The following is a 15,608-nucleotide window of genomic DNA, read 5'->3' as shown; positions in this document are numbered from 1 at the left end:
TTGAAGTCCTCTCAAACTGTCCAGACTGCTTCCTGGAAACACTGACCCCTGACAGGGTCTTCTCTAATACAGGCAGTACCCACATTCCCACTGGCGAAGGAGGAACAAGACATGACCCCCAGGGTGTTATTGGTGACGAAAGCGGGAAAGCAAGAGCCTTAACAGATTTTAGCAGCAGGTGTGTTGTCCAGGGGAAAGAAATTTGGACAGCCAGAGACCGAGAGACCCACCAGTCTAAAACCAGACCTCTGTACCTCTTCCTGAGGGGTGAAAATGTCCTGCCAGATTCCTCCTAGGAAAAAAACTGTTTCCCTCCCGTCTTCTCCCCCAGCCGGCTCCCAGATTTCCCAGCTCCTAGGAAGACACAGATCCCCCTATTCAAATCCTCCGTGTGGTATGTGTGAGTGGGAAAGCTGGGCTCCGTTAGTGAACCATGGTCCAGGCAGGGGCTCCAAGTCCTACGCAGGTGGGAGGAGAAAGCGTCACTTCCGGGGGCCATTGCTTGTGTCTAGTGGCTCCCTGCTCTCTGATTGGGCAGAATTGGCCTGGGCAGGCGTGTGACCCCAGTGCCCCAGAGAGGCAGTGCCCCAACAACCACCTGTCTTCCTACCCATCTGCTCCCCAGAGTGCTGCCTGCTCTGGACCTGAGTCCTGGAGCCCTTCTCTACCCGGTGAGTGGCAAGCCAGGTTTGGAATTAAGTGAGGGTAGGAAGGACAGGAAAGAGGAATTGGGCTCTCTGCTGGGGGAGGGGTAGGCAAACTGGAACCTACAGGCACTGACCTTTGTCGAGAAGAGTGTGGCCTTCCCAGAATGGGAGGAGCAGGACAGAGCAGGGGTAGGGGGTGGGGTGCTGGGTTCTGAGGGACTGATAACAGACTTAGTGGAATACAGCAGCACAGTCCTGGCTGGCCCTCAAGAAAGGGGACATGAGCCCAGGAAGAAAACAACAAAGAAAGTGCTTTTCAGACTTAGGAAACATGGCACCTAGATGGACACAGCCTCAACCCCCATTCATACCCAGTCATTCCTAATGAGCTTAAGAGGTTCTGAATCCTGGGGCTGGGGAAGCTGGGCCAGGCAAGCCAGGGCACAAGGAGAGGGTAATGGGAGGAGGGCTCATGAATGTTGACAGACCTACAGGAAATCCCAATATTGAATCAGGTGCAGGCCTCTTTGCACAACTTGTGAAAGAAGAAGGAAGCCATGTGGGGGGTCCTGCAAAGGAACCGGAAGGGGTCTGCAGAGGGGGCAGGGAGGAAGGTGAGGGCTATGAGACCGATATGGTGGGTGTCTAAGGTGAGGTAAGCCCTGTAAGGCAGGCATCAGCTCACACAGCAGGTGCTCATTCCTGGGCAACTTGCTTCAGGAAGGAAGTTCCAGAACTGTTAGCCCATCTCTTCTCCTTGAATAACCAAAGAAAAACCCCTAGAGGCTTTATGTGTTGGATAGAAAAAGAATGAGAGATTAATTTCTCCCACGTCATCTTCTCAATCTTTTAATCACTGACTTTTAGTAGTTCGGTTTTATTTTGGTCCAATTCCCCTCCTCAACCCCACTCCCCAAGCTACCCCTGAGCATATTGTACATGTTTGCTAGCTCCTGGTCCTGGCCCTATAGCCATTTCCAATCTTTTCTCCAGGCTTGAGCCCCAGTGCATCCATTCTCTATCCCCATTCTAGGTTTTCTCCAACCAAACAGGCAGGGTTGCTCAGATTTTGAGCCAGTTAGATGTGTGTGTAATATTCTGTCCTGCTGCTCTTGGCGGGGGGCTGGGGCACTGGAGCCACCTCAGAGGTACTGAGGAACTCTGACGAAGAGGAGACACCATCGGGTACAATCACAGGATGACTGGAGCCATCGGGGCTTTAGCAGTTCTAGGATGGTCAGCATCTCACACCCTCCCAACGTCTGTTCCCCCAGCCAGGCAGAGTTTCTTTTCCTTGAAACTCCATTAATTGTTCATCATTCCTGTCACTTGCAGGATAGGTTCTAAATCCTCCTCCTCCTTGGCCCACCTGTGCCCCACCTGTGCCCCGCCCCACTCTGCCCAGAAGTGCAAGAGCCCAAGCCGCCTCCATGGCCCCAGGACGGATTCAGGGGAGAGGCCCCATTCAGGGAGCCACTCCAAGCAGACAGCCTGGCCAGAATGGAGCTGACTGGTAAGAAAACCCTTGGGAGAACTAGGGCCAAATCAGAACCTGGTAGAGGGAAAAGAGAAAGGAAATGTGCTGTGGTGGCGGGATGTGGGGGAGGCGGCCTCAGAATAAGGCCTCTGAGCAGCAGATTCCCTGGATTTCAGGTCTGGGTCCTAAATAGGAATTTCTGGACCGCCAAACGACAATGATTTCTTCCTTATCCACCCCTTTCAACTTCACCTCTCCTCATCTAAGAATTGCTCCTCGTGGTCATCCTTCTCCTAACTGCAAGAATAACTCTGTCCAGCCCGGCTCCTCCTGCCTGTGACCCCCGACTCCTAAATAAACTGCTTCGTGACTCCCATGTCCTTCACAGCAGACTGGTGAGAATCCCCAAGCACTCTCCCTTCTGCCCACTTAACTGGAGATATACCCTCACTCCCACCACTCCCTCTCACTACCGAATCCAATCACTACCCTTCCAATATTGTCTTAGTAAGACCATCACCACCACCCCCTGATCCGATTACTACCCCTTTACAAAGATTATGGTTTATAATCAAATGCTCTCTTAAAAGCTCCGGTCTGGTTGTATTACGCATGGAAGCCTATCCTGGTAATTGGGCCATCATAACGTGCCCTCTCCACCACCCCACCAATCTTTTTCAACAGAGCCAGTGTCCAGACATTAACCCTTTGTCCACACCTGTCCTTCTGCCTGCTGTGGACTTCAGCTTGGGAGAATGGAAAACCCAGACGGTAAGAAAGCCATCCTTTTCCTTGTTTTCCCTAATCCTGTTTTCATCTGTTTCCTACTGATTCCCATGGATTTTTCAAATTTTCTGAGCTCTCTTTTAAAAAGAGCTCCACTTCAACTTGGCCACCCTAATCCAATATACATTCTACTATGGGGATTATCTTCTGGACAAGATGATGGCTTGTGGCCCAGTATGTTATATAGAGTCAAGGCTGACCATGAAAAGCTGGATAGAGGTCTCTCGTGGCCATGCCTTTGACCTATTTCCATTCAATCTTTCTTTTTTTAAGGCAAGAAACAGTAGTCGATTTATTTTGTAGCATACTATTAGCCTCCTTGACCTTTAAATTCAGATTTTTCCCTTTTTTCAGCTTTATTGAGATATCATGGGCATATAACATTATGTAAGTTTAAGGCAGTATACAACGTGTTGATATAATATACATATATTATGAAATGATTAGCTAGTACCTGCATCACATCCTGTAACTAATATTTCTTATTTATTTATTATTTTGGCTGCACTGCGTCATCTTTGCTGCATGGGTTTTCTCTAGTTACAGAGAGCAGGGGCTGCTCTCTAGTTGCAGCACACAGACTTCTCATTGTGGTGGCTTCTCTTGTTGTGGAGCACGGGCTCTAGGGCATGCAGGCCTAGGTAGCTGCAGCTCGAGGGCTCTAGAGCAGGAGCTCAGTAGTCGTGGCTCATGGGCTTTGTTGCCCCACAGCATGTAGGATCTGCCTGGACCAGGGATCAAACCCATGTCCCCTGCATTGGCAGGTGGATTCTTAACCACTGGACTACTGGGGAAGCCCTAATATTTCTTTTTTGTGGTGAGAACATTTAAAATCTACTCTTTTAGCACATTTCATGGAGAAGGAAACAGCAACCCCCTCCAGTATTCTTGCCTAGAGACTCCTGTGGACAGAGGAGCCTGGTGGGCTGCTGTCCATAGGGTCAGACAGAGTCAGACACGACTGAAGCAACTTAGCATGCATGCATGCATTGGAGAAGGAAATGGCAACCCCCTCCAGTATTCTTGCCTGGAGAATCCCAGGGACAGAAGAGCCTGGTGGGCTGCCATCTATGGGGTCACACAGAGTCGGACATGACTGAAGCGACTTAGCAGCAGCAGCAGCACATTTCAAGTGTACATAATTCAGTATTATGAACTGTAATTATTGTATATTAGACCCCCAGAACTTATTCATCTTAATCTGTTCAACCTTAAGTTGGTGTGAAGAAGCAAGACGGATCTATCATCCTCTGATGACACAAAACTGGGAGGCACAGCTAAAATAACAAAAGACAGAATGGAGGTTCGAATTGCTAAAAGGCTAGGTCAAAACCAAAGATGTATATAACAGATGTATATAAAACTCTGGATGTGTGAAGTAACTGAATAAAATCTGCTTCCAACTTTCAGGCCACAGTCCCCCTGCTTCCCTCACATAAATTTTTAGCCCTAGTACTTACTATGAAAAAGACCTGGGAGGGTTGGATTGCCTCAAACTTAGCATTGTAATATTACTGAAGCAGCAGCTACTTAAAAAGCTAGAGATCCTAGGTGGCTTTAGATGTTTAACATCCACTTTGTAGAAACATTCCTAAAAAGCTCTATTCTGAGTGGACTGCACATTTAAAAAAAATTTTATTGGAGTATAGTTGCTTTACAATGTTGTGTTAGTTTCCTTTGTACAGCAAAGTGAATCAGCTATACATATACATATCCCGTTTTTTGGACTTCCTTCCCTTTTAGGTCACCACAGATCATTGAATAGAGTTCCCTGTGACATACAGTAGGTTCTCATTAGTTATCTATTTTATACATGGTATCAATAGTGTATATGTGTTAATCCCAATCTCTGAGTTCGCCCCAGCCCCCATTTCCCCCTTGGTATCCATAGGTTTGTTCTCTGTGTCTGTGGACTACACTTACACTACTGCACTGAGTACTAGCTATCCTCTTTTAGATGCATGCTAATTTACTCAGGGGCCCATATTAAACTAGCATATCGAAGCAACCTGAACAGTGAGAGGTTAGAAAACACGTTATGTGAGGAATGGTTTAAAAAAATACTAAAGCTCATGTGATTGGGTTGGAGAAGAGTAGCCATCATGGTAGAGCACAGACTGCTTTAGTCTGAGACTGAAGAACCTTCTAGAAGGGAGTACTGCTGAGCAGTTCAGTTCTTCTGCCCTCAAGACACCTAGAATTCCCTTGCTTCCCTCAGGTCTTCTGGGGACCAGGCCAGGGAGGAGGGGCAATTGCTAGTGATCCTTTGTAGATTCTGTTCTGCCATTTATCAGTAAGTCCCTTCCCTTCATCTTTATCATTTTTACGATGGTCTCATATCTAAGGATGTTCAGTTTTTAAAAATTGTATGATCCTAACATTCTGTAGAAGGAAGACTGGATTTGCAGCACTAGAACCAAGAGGTAAAAGCTATAATAGGGCAGATTACAGAATAATGTAAGAACGGGAAAAAAATAAAAATAAAAAGAGCTTTTCTTACTGAAATTACGTGTTAAGAGCCAGCTGGGTTACCGGACACTGGAGTTATTCAAGCAGAGGCTGATGACCAATTGTCGGGAGACTGAAGGAATTCCTGTGCTGGGTGGGACCTAGGTCCTGTCCAATTCTCAGCTTCTATGATTCATTCTGCTGGCTGCTCTTACAGGCTCCCCACCCGCCATTCGAATACCCTTTGAAGCTGTCCGCTTCTCTCTTCCATCTCTTTCCCAGGAGCAGACCAAAGCACAGGACGTTCTGGGAACCACGACCCTTCTGCTGGAGGCAGTGATGACAGCGCGGGGACAGCTGGGCCCCACTTGCCTCTCATCCCTCCTGGTGCAGCTTTCTGGGCAGGTCCGTCTCCTCCTCGGGGCCCTGCAGGGCCTCCTAGGAACCCAGGTAAGTCCCCAGTCAAGGGAGTTGGAGAATATTTCTTTTCTGACTCAGTCCCCTTAGAAAATTCTGGAAATCCTGAGGGTGGAAGAGCTGACCTGCTAAGGAGTGCATCCTCCCAGTCTCAAAGCCTGGGTTCTGGCACCTTATCTTCCCCAAGTAGACAGGCAGGCATGATATCTGGCCCAGGTCTCTGGCCTCAGGCCCATCCTCTGCCCTCAGCTTCCTCCACAGGGCAGGACCACAGCTCACAAGGATCCCAGTGCCATCTTCCTGAACTTCCAACAGCTGCTCCGAGGAAAGGTGCGCTTCCTGCTGCTTGTAGTAGGGCCCAGCCTCTGTGCCAAGCGGGCCCCACCCGCCACAGCTGTCCCAGGCAGCATCTCTCCATTGCTCACACTGAACAAGCTCCCAAACAGGACTTCTGGATTGTTGGAGACCAACTCCAGTGTCTCAGCCAGAACTACTGGCTTTGGACTTCCGAACAGGCTGCAAGGATTCAGAGCCAAGATTCCTGGTCTGCTGAACCAAACCTCCAGGTCCTTAGGCCAAATCCCTGGACACCTGAATGGAACACAAGGACCCTTAAGTGGAATTCATGGACTCTTTCCTGGGCCCTCACCCAGGGCCCTAGGAGCCCCGGATATTCCTCTGGGAACTTCAGACATGGGCTCCCTGCCACCCTACCTCCAGCCTGGAGATTCTCCTTCCCCAGCCCATCCTCCCCCTGGACAATACACACTCTTCTCTCCTTTGCCCACCTCACCCATCCCCACGGTCCAGCTCCAACCCCTGCTTCCTGACCCCTCAGCCATCACACCCAACTCTTCCAGTTCTCTTCTAGTTGCAGCCCACTCTCACTTCCGGAATCTGTCTCAGGAAGAGTAAGGTACTCAGCACTGCCAATGTCAGCCTCCACGTACAGTCCCCTTACTTGTAGGAGAGGCCCTGGGAGACAACTGCAGCTATACAGGCATACCTCATTTTATTGCTCTTTGTAGATACTGTATTTTTTACAGATTGAAGGTTTGTGGCAACCCTGTGTTGTCAGATGATGGTTAGCATTTTTTAACAATAAAGTATTTTTTAATGAAGGTATGTGCATTACTTTTTTAGACTTGGTGCTATTATACACTTAATAGACCACAGTATCATGGAAACATGACTTTTATATGCACTAGGAAACCAAAAGCAAATTGTGTGATTTGCTTCCTGTGATATTCACTTTATTGTAGTGGTCTAGAACTGAATCCACAGTATCCACAAGGTAGGCCTTTATCAGATTTCCTGCTTTCACCAGACACCCAAAGTCCTGGTGAAGGGGGACATGCCGGACACAAAAAGTATAATTTTTTACTATATGCCAAAAAACTTCAAAAGCTATTTTTTAAACCATCAATAATATTTACCAGAGAAGTTAGTTATCTCTGGTCTATTTTCTGCACAAATTTACAACTTACTAATTTTCTATATATTTTTCGTGTGATAATTCTGCAAAGGCCTGACCTGGCCTAGCTTCTGAACAGAGGTAGAACTTATCTCAGGGGAAAAAAGCCTGTGTTTTCTGCTCAGAACTAAAGTTAGTCTCTCTATTCTCTTTACTATCATTTTTAATGGAGCTCTGATCCCCTTTTCTTAGGAGACCCTTACTCTTGAGAAATGAATGAGAGGTCTCTCAGAAAATTTCCTCCATAACAGACAAAACTGAGAGGGATTAAATAATGAAGAAACGACAGGACTCAAAGCTACCTGAAAAGTGAAGGGAAGATGTTCTTCTCATGGGCAACAGATCCCTCCCGCCCACCCCCCACCCTGAGAGAAGCTAACAGGAAGCTCTGGAGAGCCTTACACCCCAGGTAAGGCTGTATAGATGGGGTCAGTCAAGACAAGATGAGACTTGGATGTGACAGCTGAGCAAACAGCCAGCACTTCAGCAGCTCAGCAGGAAGCTTCGCCAGGCGCGGGTTCCTGCCTCCCTCCTGTGGAGGTCAGGGGGAAATGCAGGAAGTGGCTTGAGTCAGTCTCCCAGGGCTCACACAGCAGGAGGGGCAAGTACAAGTCAAGTGCAAGTTGAAGGCTCATTTCCCAATTCCCAGAAGTATCTACTATCTGAAAAGCAAACCTGTGTGACCACCATAAACTCTGCCTGGGGATGTCTAGAAAAGAAGCTAGGCTTATGGGGCTTTTTGAATAAATGTCACCTTGGTACTTAGGAAGAAGAGGTTTATATTGCCCTAAACACTCCATTGCAAAGGTCAACACTACCTCCAGAGGCTCCTGTAGGAAAGCTGTTGGAAGCTTTTCCCCTCCTACTTCAAACTCCCCAAAAGACAGCAAAAGCTACCATTAGGTAGAGGAGCCAGAAACCTAGGGTTCCAAACACCACAAAAACCCCAGGGTCATTAAAGGCATTCGAAAACAACAAGAGTGAAAGCCGTCATGTCAGGAACTTAATACACATTACCTTTAACACTCACACATCCCTATAAGGTAGGTTATTAACATCTCTGCTTTACAGATGAGGAGCAAGTTCCCTGTGGTTTCATAGCCTGTGAACAGGAAAAGAAACACCCTACGCTGACTTAGTCTGGAGCCCAAATGCTCCCCGGTGTGGTGCATTGTCCAATGTATCAGTGTCTCTATTTATTGGAAGAAATTTCCAAGTCCTTAGAGAGTACACATCAACAGTTAAGTGAGTTCTGAGTAGAAAACCAAAGCTCTTGGTGGGGCGACCAATTTAGGCATCTCCAGGTGTTCCCCCCACCCTACTTCCTGAACAGAACAGTTGCCATGGAGAAAAAAAATCAACAAACGCACAAAGCTCAAAAGTGCCGTCCAAATCTCAGATGGTGACAATTTCCGCATAGAAGAGAATCCGTTTATCCACACTACAAATTCCAATGTGGAGTCAAGGGAATGGTAAGCAGAAATTTTAATTTACTGAAATATTAACGGACGCTAAATCTAATGATCAAATGAAACACTTCATGGTACATGAAAGCCAGCACCCAGTACATGAGATGCAAAAGGGACCGAAGACAAAGAAAAGTTTTCAGCACAGTCAGCTGAGACAAAGATGGCAAGGCTACAAAAAAGTACATAGCCAGAAAGCTCCAGGCATCCAGGGCTGGCATCTGACTTACCCTGGGGCAAATGCAAACAACTCATGGGCTGCTCCAGTGTAAACTAACTTGCCTCTATTGAACGTCTAACCCGTCATTCTATCTGGCTGATTCTGTCCCTTCCTCCCTTTACAGAAAAGACAAAAAATTGTTACAATGAGGACACTCTTATCTCTATTCAACTGTATGCCAGGTCTCTTTCTTCTGCCACCCCAGGGCAGCTAGGACAGTCTGCTACCCAACAAACCATTATTGGTAATTAGGTTCCCTTTCTTATCTAAATCCATCCTTCTCTAATCCCTACAAAAAAATTTTTTTTGACTGCATGGGAAAGGTTCTAGGATTCCATAAAAATTCACCCCAACTCAATTCATGTCCTATTTCCCTCTCCACACTCTCACCCACCCCACAGTAAAGCAAAGGAAACATCTTTTCTCCACCACCACCCCACCCATCCTCCACCCCCCTTCGAAGGCCATTCATTTTCAACTCATTTCTCTAAATACTATTCCTAACACCTCCAGTAAAGACCTGAAAATGATGGGGAAGGAAATACCCCAGGCATCCCAGCAGGACGACCAGCTCCCATGGCAAAACTGGGAAATCAAGAGACAACAGCTTAATACACACAAATAATCTTTCTGAATTGTTTCCCTGAACTTACCAGGGGAAATCAGGGTCCCATGTACTTTCTGAGACCACAAATGCCAGGCTGAAGACTGAGCTCAGATGCTGGAGTCCTTGCAAGCATCACCACTGCCTCAACTTTGCTCTTCCCCCTACTGTTAAATTAGTGACTGCAGTCAGGCTAGTGTATTGTCCAGGGCACTGGCACTGAACTGCCAACCTAATTGGTATTGCTGCCCTGTCCATTTCACTGGTCTGTGTGGCAGCTCTCCGTTCAGTGTTACTGGTGAAAACCAGCGCCACTTACCCTCCCTCCAGGTCACCACTAGAATGTAGAGCAGAGCTAGCTCATCCACTTGCTTCCACAACCACCAGATCGTTCTTGCTCTCATCTTCAGAGTCGTGTCCCATGTTTGTGTCTAAAAGCCTCATCTCAAAGCTTCCATAAAAATGATGAATGCATCCAGGCTATGCAGGCAACACATTCAAGTCAACGTGATCTGACTTCCTGAGAGACTGAAAGTGTTGGAAGAACACGAGCAAGGCTCCTTGCCTATTCAAAATTCTATGCCAAATGGGTGGTGCCCTCAGGAGCCAAAAGCACACCACTTTCTCTCCCACACAGAAAATCACCTTGGAGGGGAAATGTTGGGGATGGTCAGCCAGGAGCCTGAGATAATCCTGAACACAGATACTGAAAGGTTGGGATAGATCCTGTATTGACACGTGATCATCTGGCTGTAGGCCAGAAATGTAATGTACCACAAGCAAGTTGAAAAAAAAAGATTTTAAAATGGGAAAACCTTTTTTAAAAAGGAAGGGAAAAGAGTCTGAAAAAGTAAAGTTTAATTTAAAAACTCATATACATAGAACAGCTATTGATTCATCTTAAGCTCTCCCACTGGGTCTTTCACCAGCAAGTCAGTTTCCCACTGAGTCCAGACCTGCTAAAGATGCACCCAGGGTGGACAGAAAGTCAGCCCCTTTTGAACAGGTGAACAACAGCAACTGCTATTCGGGTTGAACTAACATCCAGGACCTGAGTGACTAAACAGCAAGGCTAGCTTCCTGGGTGGTTCAGAAGGCCAGTTTCTTCATGAGCAGATACACTCTGGAGTCCACTTCAAATCCATGCAGGTTGTTGGCATCACCCTGCAGCCTCATGAGCAGGCCCCCATAGGACACGTAGGCAGAGCTGAAACAGAAGACCCAGTCCCGTGAGTCTGAGTGCCAGAGCAAAAACTGCTACTCAGCTACTCTCCATGCCAGCCTAAGAAAAAAAGGCACCCTTCTAGAGTTCTGTCATTAGGAACCAAATTTCAGACAAAGATGATGGCACAGATATGTGCAAGGCAGTGTTTTTTATATCAGAAAGGTGGAAAATACTCCATGACCTAAATAAGGGAAATGGTCAAATCAATTAAGATACATCCATTTATTGGAATGTTACACAGCTATAAAAATGTTTAGGAATTAAAAAAAAAATGTTTAGGAAAAGCTTTAAATTGACATGAGGAAACATGTTTTACATAACATTAAGCAAATGGAACAGAACAAAACATTGTAATAAACAACATGATCTCAAAGAAAAAAGTACATAGGAAAAAAACCAAGAACATTCAAGAATGTTTATGTAGAAGATTCCCTCTGGTTATAGAATTATAGGTGACTTTTTTCCTTCTTCATATTACTTTTCTGCTTTTCAAATTTCTTGCAAAGGGCACATATTGTTTTAATAAGGTTTTAAAGAAAAGGAAAAAATAGTTGGGCAGAGAAACCAAAGAACTAGGGATTGGATTGCAGAGTAGCAAAACACACACACACACACAAACAAAAAAGCCTAGCAGTTTAATCACTTATGCTGCATTTAGTTCTTAGAGAAGTAACTTTCCTTGGCATTTCACTCAGCAAGATTAACAGTTTCTCATTTAGATCACAGGCCTTAAGATCCTGACAGAGGGCAAACTGACCAGCCTACATTTCAGACTGAAACTGTTCCCAAAACAGTTCCTTTCTGGGTCCCACTAGGTCTGAGGTGCTTGAAGAAGGAAATTCAGGGAGCCTGAGGATGGTCCAGATTTTCAAAGCATAGCCCAAATTCTCACAAAACGAGGAGGGAAAGGGCTCTCACAAGACCACGGAACTTACAGGCGTGTTGCTGCTTCAGTAGAAGTTTCGTCTCCCTCAATCCTGTACACTTTTCCATACATGACATACTCAAATTGGTCAGCCCTGTGGAACAATAGGGGCAGTTATTCTTAAATACAGTTAAGAAAAGTAAGAGGCCCTTTAAAAAAATGGTAACTGGTAACTATATGCCAGCATCATAACACCAGGCACTTTCTAAATGTGATGTCATTCAATCCTCACAGCAACCCTGTGAGCTAGGTATGACCATCAATGTTACTGATGAGAAAAAACTAAGGTTGAAGGAGGTTAAGGTTATTCAACAAATAAGTGGTAGAGCTGAGATGTGAACTGAGTGGGCGTCCAAAGCCTTTCCATCACACCAAACTCCCTCCCAAGACACAAGGCCCACAGAGCCTAGGTCATTCAGTGCTCATTTCCTCCACTATCAAAAAGGGACAACTCACACTGTAATCACTGCTTTGGATAAACACCTGGATGTCTGGATTCTTAAGTGCTGCACTTTTCTTAAGCTAACACAGATTCTGCTGATAATCATTTATTTCATGAATTAAGTAAGGGTCTTTCTAGACACCTATCCACTTAGCCCTCAGGCACGTTTCAGGTGCTCCCCTTTCCATCCCCTCACCTGGAAGGCCTATCATCTGTAGGGTTGTATTCACCATCATCCAGAGTACCATCTTCATATAAGGTACTGGCTATGACCAACCGGAACTTGTCACCTGAAAACAACAGCGGTATCAGAGGGTGGAGAACAGCTGAGATGGCAAAAAGCCTCCTGCTGTTTGTGTTCAATACTTACCCAAGTCTACAGGGTAAATCTGAATGTTTACATCAAGGATGAGGTCCATCTTGAAAGATTCACTCTCACAATGCAGTCGAGACACTGAAGGGGAAGAGTGGCAGAAGGTAACTGCCTGTGGCCCAGGGCAGACCCTACAAGTCTAATGCAGTCTGTATCCACTGGCCTCTCGTCTGCTCTCACAGAAGTGCAGGCTCAATCAGAATCACACATGCAAGAAGGAAAGGGGAGACAATCTGTGGCCAGTGGACAGGATCCACAGAAAAGAATCAAAGATCCTCTGGCAATAAATAATATCCAGGTTCTAGGCCAAGCTAGGTGATTAAGAAATAACCTGATTTGGGGCAAGGTATTCGCTCATCCTAAGGTTTCCTCTTCCCGTGTCAGGTGCCGGGCTAAGGGGATTGATTATCAAGATGTGTAAGAACTGGGGTTTGTCTCGAAGAACTTCTCAGTGTCCAGGCAAAGGAAGAGACACCCAGGACAATCACTAATAAATGACAGAATAAAGAGGTGTATACTAAGCAGGCTACTCTTAAACTCTGAGAGGATTTTACAAAGAGCTAAAGACTCCGAGGAATGGGTTGTGAAGTCGGATTATTCACTGTACAACCTTGGGTGGGCTGCTTAGCCTCTCAGAGCAAAATGGGTAAGACACCGCCTACTCTTGGAAGAGAATAAGTGAGACAAAGTGCGTGTAAAGTGTTCAGTACAGCGCCCGGTCCAGAGCGGGGAGCGATTAGAAAAGACGCCTGGAGTCCACCAGCACCAGGAGAAAAGGCCACCCAGGCAGCGAGCACAGCTTGTGTGAAACCAGGGAGAGCTCGGGAGTCTCCGTTTTCTTATCTATAAAATTATTTCTCGAGAGAGGTCCCCACACCAGGACCCGCCGGTAGGGAAAGGCCACGCGAAAGTGGGTGGACAAGCGGCCTAGGGGCGGGTACCCTAGGAGATTCGCCCCTTCCCCGAAACCGCCCCTCCAAACCTTGCTTACCTCGGTCAAACTTTTTGCCTTCCGGGTCAATGTCTTTTACATCAAAAATATCCTCAAAAAGGATGCCCGCCATGGTGAGGGGGCCACGAGAGCAGCAGAGGGACTGGGCGCGCGACCACGACAACTAGGGGTAGCGCACCCCCTCGCGTGGAGGAAAAGAGACGCGCTAAGAAGACGCAGCGCCGAAACGGCAGCAGCAAAGGAATACAATAACGCATGCGCACAGAAGAACTGTACCGCAGCCGCTTCCGCTGCCTAGCTCTCGGGGCTTCTTAACTTCCGCCCCGAACGATTGTTTCCCAGAGGTTTCAGAATTGAGGGCTGCTTTCAGGTCCAGAAAACCCCGCCCCGGGCGGCGACACGACGGGTCCCACCTCCGACAGAGGCGGCGTCGCGTCCGGCTCTCTCCCGAGGCTCTACTGCGCCCTCTTCAGAAGCCGGGTCTGGAAGACTGGAATGCTCAAGGGGCCTGCCCCAGCCAGGGACCTTGATCCTTGGCCCAGAGAAGCCCGGCCCGAGCCTTACCCTGCCGGTCTGCGTGCCCGCCGAGGGCAAGTCCGCACAGAGAGCGAGGGGAGCAGCACCCTGCCCCCAGGGCGCTGGCCCGACTGGGCGCAAAACCCAGCCCTTCCTGCTGGCACCCAGGCCGGCCCGGGCCAGCTCGTCCCAGCTGGATGTCACCTGAGCCGGGTCCCTCCAGTTTGGGAATTTGCCATGATGTCACCATGGGGAAGAGGAAAGCTTGCACCGTCCCCTTTCCTGCTCTCTTCTCTCACACCACCCCTTCAGCAGGGCATTAACCCCAAACCCACTGCCCTCCTCGAGCCCTGCCCCTTAAGCTCTGTTCTTCCCTTTCTGCTACCATGGTCCTCTCCTTCTAGACAAGCTCTCCTACGTGCTTCTTCATCCTGGCACTACCCTGTCCTACAGATGCCACCTCTTTCTTTACATTGCCCCTTCCTCTAGGGTGCCAGCTCTCACATCGGCCCCTCCTGGGCACTGCTCCCTTACCCGGGAGCCCCCTGCGACCTCCCGCGCGCCCCTTCACCCCGGCGCTGCCTCCTCCTGCACACTGCCTGTTTCCTGGGCACTGGCCTCTCCTGACACTCTTCCTGACGCTGCTCATACACCAGTGCTCACCCCCTCTGCTCTGTCCTCCGGACCCTCATAGAGAACGCAAAGCCCCAGCAGGCCGTGTTCCCCCATGGCTGCTAGACGTCAGCACCTACTCCAGTTTCTCTTTGGGCCCTGCCAGGGAGAAGCGACCTCTGTCCCCACCACGCCCGCCTCCCAGGCACCTAGACCTCCCTTCCCTCTGGCCTCACCCATTCCCGTTCCCTCCCCATCTCCACCCCAACCCCCTGCACTAGCCGAAGGCCAGGTGGCTCAAAGTGCACCTCCCTGGGGGTGCTCCTGGGTGACCCGCAAAGAAGGGACGGAGAAAGGAAGAGGATGAGAGAGACCGAGGGTCCTAGTTCCAAGCAACCCCCGTTTCTGGGCCTAGCGACCCCCTCCGAGTTCTCCCCTAGCTTTATTTTTCATCCCCCAGCAGAGCACAGGGACCTTTCCTGGCCAGTCAGCCGTTGGCCCCTCCGGAGAAGCAAGAAAGGGGACCGCCGCTGAGGGATTGGGCCCGAATCTGATTTAGACGGCTCGGCAGCCCCCGCCCCAGGCCCGACCGAGCCCCGGCCTGTCCAGCCCCTCCCGACCCGGCGCGCAGAGCCGCAGCCGCGGTCCGGCCCCTCCACGTGCCAGCGGACCCGCCCCCGCCCTGGCCCGGGACGCCCCTCTCAGCCACCGGCCTCCACTGAGTGGGGTCGCGGGCTCGCGCGTTGCCCGCGCCCCCTGCCGCCTCTCCCGAGCCCGGGAGGCGGCCTCTACGCGGACCCCGGCAGGGCAGGACCCGCTCCCTCGGAGGGGCCGGCGGGCGGAGCAGCGCGGAGGGCACCGCCCTCGGCCCGCCCGCCTAGGAGGGGACGCGAGCGGGAGGCTGCGCCAGCGGCGCCCGCCCGGGGCCCGCCGCACTCTGCACTCGGCCGCCCGGGCTGCGGGGACGGGACGGCTGTGGGCGCGGGCTCCGCGGGCCGGGAATAGAGCCGGGCCAGAGCCTGAG

At 49.2% G+C, this 15,608-nt stretch overlaps 2 protein-coding genes across 3 annotated transcripts; one reads left to right on the top strand and one right to left on the bottom strand.

The window, feature by feature from the left end:
• Positions 1-398: 398 nt before the first annotated feature.
• THPO (thrombopoietin) lies at positions 399-6,890 on the top strand. Of its 2 annotated transcripts, none has more exons than XM_040252290.1 (6): positions 399-671; positions 1,983-2,160; positions 2,392-2,519; positions 2,809-2,895; positions 5,641-5,808; positions 6,037-6,890. In XM_040252290.1, exons 2-6 carry the CDS (start codon positions 2,148-2,150, stop codon positions 6,688-6,690), a joined length of 1,050 nt encoding a protein of 349 aa, XP_040108224.1. In that variant the 5' UTR covers positions 399-671; positions 1,983-2,147; the 3' UTR covers positions 6,691-6,890. The 2 variants fall into 2 exon arrangements, with proteins under 2 accessions (XP_040108224.1, XP_040108215.1); XM_040252281.1 differs by having other exon boundaries at positions 6,025-6,890.
• A 3,490-nt stretch (positions 6,891-10,380) lies between these two features.
• On the bottom strand, positions 10,381-15,583 carry POLR2H (RNA polymerase II, I and III subunit H). The gene is made up of 5 exons (XM_040252303.1): positions 13,496-15,583; positions 12,502-12,585; positions 12,328-12,421; positions 11,700-11,783; positions 10,381-10,746 (listed from the first exon to the last, which is right to left on the bottom strand). The coding sequence occupies exons 1-5, from the start codon at positions 13,566-13,568 to the stop codon at positions 10,629-10,631; spliced, it is 453 nt and encodes a 150-aa protein (XP_040108237.1). The 5' UTR covers positions 13,569-15,583; the 3' UTR covers positions 10,381-10,628.
• Positions 15,584-15,608: the final 25 nt, after the last annotated feature.

This window comes from Oryx dammah, unplaced genomic scaffold (assembly GCF_014754425.2).
Source record: "Oryx dammah isolate SB20612 unplaced genomic scaffold, SCBI_Odam_1.1 HiC_scaffold_2, whole genome shotgun sequence".
Classification (NCBI taxonomy): Eukaryota; Metazoa; Chordata; class Mammalia; order Artiodactyla; family Bovidae; genus Oryx; species Oryx dammah.
This window is presented reverse-complemented; position numbering and strand designations above follow the sequence as displayed.

Bases quoted from the DNA above. Each gene is read 5' to 3' on its own strand.
- THPO (XM_040252281.1), top strand. The intron at 2,520-2,808 runs GTGAGAATCCCC...CTTTTTCAACAG, and splicing joins ATGTCCTTCACAGCAGACTG to AGCCAGTGTCCAGACATTAA. The intron at 2,896-5,640 runs GTAAGAAAGCCA...TCTCTTTCCCAG, and splicing joins GAGAATGGAAAACCCAGACG to GAGCAGACCAAAGCACAGGA.
- POLR2H (XM_040252303.1), bottom strand. From the start codon at position 13,568: ATGGCGGGCATCCTTTTTGAGGATATTTTTGATGTAAAAGACATTGAC. The intron at 12,586-13,495 runs GTAAGCAAGGTT...CTTCCCCTTCAG, and splicing joins AGGCAAAAAGTTTGACCGAG to TGTCTCGACTGCATTGTGAG. The intron at 10,747-11,699 runs GTAAGTTCCGTG...CTTCTGTTTCAG, and splicing joins ACTGAAGCAGCAACACGCCT to CTCTGCCTACGTGTCCTATG.